A 6000-nucleotide genomic window follows, 5' to 3' on the forward strand; every position below is an offset into this window, starting at 1 on the left:
CTCCTGGTAGGCCAGTTATTTCTTAGGGTCACTAAGCGATAGTTGTGAGTCAAGGATTATCTGTATGATGAAACCCATTACCTAAATATTGATCTATTGATGACAGTGCCATAATTGCAGAGGCCATAGACATCTTGTATAACTTCATAAAAACTGCCAATTGATATGGCTTGAAAAGCAATGCTGACAAAAGAAAGGTTTTGACAACTGATAAGCCACAGTCTTCTGTCCATCTCAATGGAGTCCAAATGGAGCAAGTTAACTATTTACGATGGAAAAGAGAGAATAGTATCAAAAGCAGCAGAGTAGGATTGGCCGGGCCACTGCTCTGTTTGGATTGTTAAATTGTTGTTGTTATACAGATCTGATACATAGGCACCATAATAAGCACGTCTAAACAAACTTGATGTTTACATGATTTTCTCAAGAATGAAACATCATTTCCAACTTACAATTGAGAATGAAATACAAACATGCATTGGGAAGGTATGCAGAATAGTAGAACTATGCCTTCCTTATAGACAATGGTAGAGAAAGTGACCTGCATGGTGGAATAGCACCAGAAAAAATATGGGTGAAGTGACAATCTGAAAAGCCTAATTTTCAACTAAAACAGCTATAAGAGATGGCTATAGCCCAGCAGCATCCATATCAATGCACTGGTTCCAAGGTTAGCCCTGCCCAGACATTTACTAAGGGAAAAAAGAAGACGAAATGGAACTTAAATTAATTCTATTAAAGAAACTTTGTTCTCTCCTGCTACCAAAAATGTCAGGAAAGTAGCGAGAGAGACATCACAATGAAGACGCAGGAAACTTTCCAAGATATCAGTCCAGCCTTAGGTGTTGAATTCAGTGGTGGCAGTAGCATTTGGGGCTCAGGATCTGGCCTGACATCCTCCACTCTCTGACATCCTCCACTCTCTGAACTTGATAATTCCACAAAGGTGGGTCCGTTCTTTTGGGCTTCTCTTCATCAAAAGAAGAGGTATTCAGTGCATCCCCATTCATGACACTAACTCTTGTTTCTTCCTATAAAATCTGTTTAGCAGCTGTTTCCATAATATATTGAAATGCCATTTTTTTCACATGTTATTCAATGATGTATGAGAAGTTGCTCCATTCTACAAAATCCAACTTTAACTGTAACTATCCTCTTGTACGGAATTTAACATGAGTAAAGATGCACTAACCAAAGCTGCCCTTTATGCTGTCATATTGAATCAACTATATTATATGTTCGGAACGCGGCATGAGATTCAGTACCACATAGTTAAGATGTGTAACATTTTAGAAGATATTTTAAGCAGATTGAAATATGTTATTTGGCATTATTCAGAACAGAAGGATGCATGGTGCTATTTCAGCTAGGTCATGTGAAGTACCCCAAAATAAATTTTAACTTAAATGTTTGAGAATTAGTTTTATGTCAATGTTTGTCATTTTAGGGAAAGCTTCCACTGCTGCTGAGTCGCATGAATGAGGTGGGAAAGGTGTTTCTTGTCACAAACAGCGATTATAAATATACTGATGTAAGTAAAATTTTATGAAGTGTTCCAGTAAGTTATGTATCTTTCATTTGATAATAAAGGAGACTTTAAACACAGACAAAAAATCAAATTCAAATTATGAATTTGAAATCTTGGACTCTTCTCCAGGTTTGATTACTGATCTAAAACTTAGTGTGCATATAAATACTTTCTAAAAGTTTCTGTAATATATTTAGTACAAAATGCAAGGATTCTTTTCTATTAATTTCAGTAACATTTAACACGTCATGGTGAGACATATTCAAATGGTCAGTTTTCTTCTGGGAATTATATTTCAGCTTTGCCCAATAAATCTTTTAAGTTTGAATGCAATATCCATTCTCATCCATTGAGACTGAAAATTTATACTTCAGTCCAAAGAATATATGTTAGAAACCAATTGTATCTGAATTTAATTCCATGTTAAATGAGTATCAGGCTTGCAAAGTCAAGAGAGATGTGGAATTTTTCAGTTCTGGGGTTCTCTTTGCAAATAGATAAATAATAATAATAATAATAAAGTTGGAAGGGACCTTGGAGGTCATCGAGTCCAACCCCATGCTCAGGCTTTCAGGAAACCCTACACCATTTCGGACAAATGGCTGTCCAATCTCTTTTTAAAAACTTCCAATGTTGGAGCATTCACCGCTTCTGGAGGCAGGCTGTTCCATTGGTTAATTGTTCTAACTGTCAGGAAGATTCTCCTTAGTTCTAGGTTGCTTCTCTCCTTGATTAGTTTCCATCCGTTACTTCTTGTCCTGCCTTCAGGCGCTTTGGAGAATAGCTTGACTCCCTCTTCTTTGTGGCAGCCCCTGAGATACTGGAACACTGCTATCATGTCACCCCTCATCCTTCTCTTCATTAAACTAGACATACCCAATTCCAGCAACCGTTCCTTATATGTTTTAGCCTCCAGTCCCCTACTCATCTTTGTTGCTCTTCTCTGTACTCTTTCTAGAGTCTCAGCATCTTTTTTACACCGTGGTGACCAAAACTGGATGCAGTATTCCAAATGTGGCCTTACCAAGGCATTGTGAAGTGGTATTAATACTTCATGTGATCTTAATTCTATCCCTCTGTTAATGCAGCCCAGCACTGTGTTGGTTTTTTTGGCAGCTGCAGCATACTGCTGGCTCATATTTAAGTGATGTCCACTAGGACTCCAAGATCCCTCTCACAGTTACTACTATTGAGCAAGATACCCCCTATACTATACCTGTACATTTGTTTTTTCTTGTCTAAACGTAGAACCTTACTTGTTTCACCATTGAATTTCATTTTGTTAGATAGCGTCCAGTGTTCAAGTCTGTCCAGGTCCTTAAGCCTGGAGTGTTGACTATTCCTGCCAGCTTGATTTCATTTCATTTCAAATTTGATGAGTTCCCCATCTACCCCCTCGTCCAAATCGTTGATGAAGATGTTGGAGCACTGGGCCTAGAACAGAGCCCTTCCCTCCATGTAGATGCAGTTCCATTGAGGACCACATGCTGAGTATGGCCAGTCAGCCAACTACGAATCCATCTGGTGGTGATGCTGTCTAACCCACATTTTTCTATCTTATTGAGTAGTAGGTTGTGATCTACTTTATGAAATACCTTACTGAAGTCCAAGTAAATTATATCCACAGCATTCCTTTGATCCACTAATTTTGTCACTTGGTCAAAGAATGCAATAAGATTTGTCTGGCATGATCTGTTTTTGACAAACTCATGTTGGCTTTTAGTGATTTTGTTTGCCCCAAGGTGTTCGCTGATTCGTTGTTTGATTATCTTTTCCAGAATCATCCCAGGTATTGAGGTCAGGCTGATAGGTCTGTAATTTCCTGGATCCATTTTTTTTCCTTTTTTGAAGATGGGAACTATATCAGCTTTTTTCCAGTCCTCTGGTAGTTCCCCAGTGCTCCAAGATCTTTGAAAAATATAGTTCAGTGGTTCTGAGATCACATCTGCCAGTTCCTTGAGAACCTTGGGGTGTAATCCATCTGGTTCTGGTGATTTGAACTCGTCTAGGCTGGACAGGTGCTCACTTATCATTTTCTTGCCTATCTTAACTTGTGTTTCTATACTGTTTTTTATGGCACTATTTTTGATAGGTTGGTCTGCTTTTTCCCTTTGTGTAAAGACAGATGCAAAAAATGCGTTAAATAATTCTTTGATTACAGGTAAAGTTGCTTTCTGGCATCCATAGTAGTTTAACTTGCTATACTTGTTCACTGCTGTGCTTTTTGTACCCTACCTTTTTCTGTACATCCATTTCTTTGCTTTGGTTTATCATCATAGGAAACTTCTTCTATTTTTCCATTATGCCCTATGGCCAGGTAGGTGATATTTTAGTTCCCTCTAGTGTCCAGTTTTTAAAATTTTATCTTACTTATGTAAGATAAGACAACTTACATATTTGAAGCTAGTTATAATTTTTTGCTGAAACTGACCGGATTTAAGTGTTGCTTCAGTCAAAAATGAGTGAATGGGAAATATTCCCTCTAATTTCAGTACTGAAACTATGTGTTACATTTTGTTTTTTCTCTATCTTTCAGAAAATTATGACATATTTGTTTGATTTTCCACATGGACCAAAGGTAGGTGCAAAGAGATACGTTATTCTATTGTTGACAGTATTTATTATCTATTCCTGAATAATTCAGGAATAGAATTCAGTTTTGGTACTGGAAATATACGGCAGCTATTTATTAAATTCAGATTGAAAAAGCATTGTGTTAGTTGCCCTAGATTTGTTGTTATGGGTCAGGCGGAAAATAAGTCTGATGCATTTTCATATGCCAAATAAGGCAGTTTTTTTGAAGTTAAATAATAGTAACTGCTGCTGAATTTTTTAGTTGTGTTTTAATCAGTAGCACTTCCTCTTAATGTTAGTTGTATACTTATTTGCATTTCTGTTGTACAAACAGCTTAGATAAAAGGAGTAATTGCATATTTTGGATTAACAGATACACAATTAATAGTGCCAATTATATGTTGAATATATAAGATATGAGAGCCTTAGGCAAAGAACACTTGTACTTAGGATTTATATTTCTGATATTATCATGTAGCTGAATTAACTAATCACTGGAAAACATAGGAAACTTGAATTCTCTAGATGATATTTTCTTAGTATGTTGTCAAGCACCATAATTAAACAATGGTAATAGTTGCAGTATCAGACTAGATGTAGTACAGAATACAGTTAGTGGTGTCTGCTGCAGAACTAGCGTTAGCCAATACCTATATGAATTATTAATATTTGTTTACTTGAACTTTAAATAAGATATGCTTTTGATTGATTTTTTTTTAATGTAGCCAGGTAGCTCTCATCGACTGTGGCAGTCTTATTTTGATCTCATCCTTGTGGATGCACGCAAGCCTCTTTTTTTTGGAGAAGGCACAGTCCTGAGGCAGGTGGACACAGTAAGTCTACATGGAATACATGGTTAAGACTCATCTGGAAGAGGAGACAATATTCCTATTTTGCTAAGTAGAATACGGGTGTGGACCTCATAGTATAATTTCTCCCCTTTTAAAAATAATTGCATATTTGCCCTTAATTGTATTTATGACATCCGGTTTTGGGTTAGTCCTGTCTTATCATGAAATCTGCTGGGTGACCTTGGGCCAGTCATGTTTTCTCAGCCCACGGAAACAGACAATGGCAAGTCACTATTGAAATCTTGCCAGAAAAATGCAGGGATTAGTTGAGGCATCACCAGGAGTCAAAACTGATTCAATAATGTTTTTAAAAAATAACCCCACAACTGTATTTATAACAAATTTGGGGTCAGTTGGTTTGACTAAAAAAACACAGCATACTTTTCAAATAGATCTTTAAATATTCTTGTAGGCTGTGCTGTCTTTCTGCTATTACAGTTTAGGAATCCTTATTTTATTGAAATCAGTTCCACTGCAATTGCAACTACCTCATTTGTCACAGTACATGTCGAAGCCAAATCTGTGCAGGAGGTAATTTGGTGTAGGAGGAATAGGTTGTGATCACCATTTGTACTATACCATTTGGCAGTATAGGTTTGTGCTATTCTCACTAGTGTTTTCCTGGAGTCATTTTTAGTTTATGGAATACTTGCCGTTGCAGAGGTGATTTAATTGTTTTTAAATAAGGCTGAGGCAAGAGTAGGAGATAGTCAAAAAGTGCTGATAATATATAGGTAAATTTCACAGTTGCACTGCTCTTTGTGAAGATCTCACTTTCTGCTTTGAGCCATTACGTCATAGTGCCTATTATCATTTGCACTAAGCAAAGTTATGCAAGTTGGCAAGAGCTCCACTAGATGGCAGCAAAGAGATAGTGTATCTAAAACCCTTAACACTGAAGTCATCTAATGCAGGGCTTTTCAACCAGTGGTACGGGTACCACCTGTGGTACATTGGCACCTGGCAGGTGGTACGTGACCCTCCTAGAAAAAGTAGCGGGGGAGGGGAATGAGCTGAATCGGTGGCAGCACCGCACAAGCCTGACAA

At 37.4% G+C, this 6000-nt stretch overlaps 1 protein-coding gene across 13 annotated transcripts in view; it reads left to right on the forward strand.

The window, feature by feature from the left end:
* NT5C2 (5'-nucleotidase, cytosolic II) overlaps positions 1 to 6000 on the forward strand; it is a 66822-nt gene that overhangs the window by 48265 nt on the left and 12557 nt on the right. For all 13 annotated transcript variants that reach the window (XM_039361740.1, XM_039361743.1, XM_039361738.1 and 10 more), the window contains 3 exons: positions 1448 to 1531; positions 4065 to 4106; positions 4828 to 4935. In XM_039361740.1, coding sequence (XP_039217674.1) covers positions 1448 to 1531; positions 4065 to 4106; positions 4828 to 4935 — 234 coding nt within the window. The remainder of the gene's footprint in view (positions 1 to 1447; positions 1532 to 4064; positions 4107 to 4827; positions 4936 to 6000) is intronic.

The sequence above is a fragment of the Crotalus tigris genome, unplaced genomic scaffold (assembly GCF_016545835.1).
Source record: "Crotalus tigris isolate CLP2741 ecotype Arizona unplaced genomic scaffold, ASM1654583v1 scf7180000019328.220996217465:2438092, whole genome shotgun sequence".
Classification (NCBI taxonomy): Eukaryota; Metazoa; Chordata; class Lepidosauria; order Squamata; family Viperidae; genus Crotalus; species Crotalus tigris.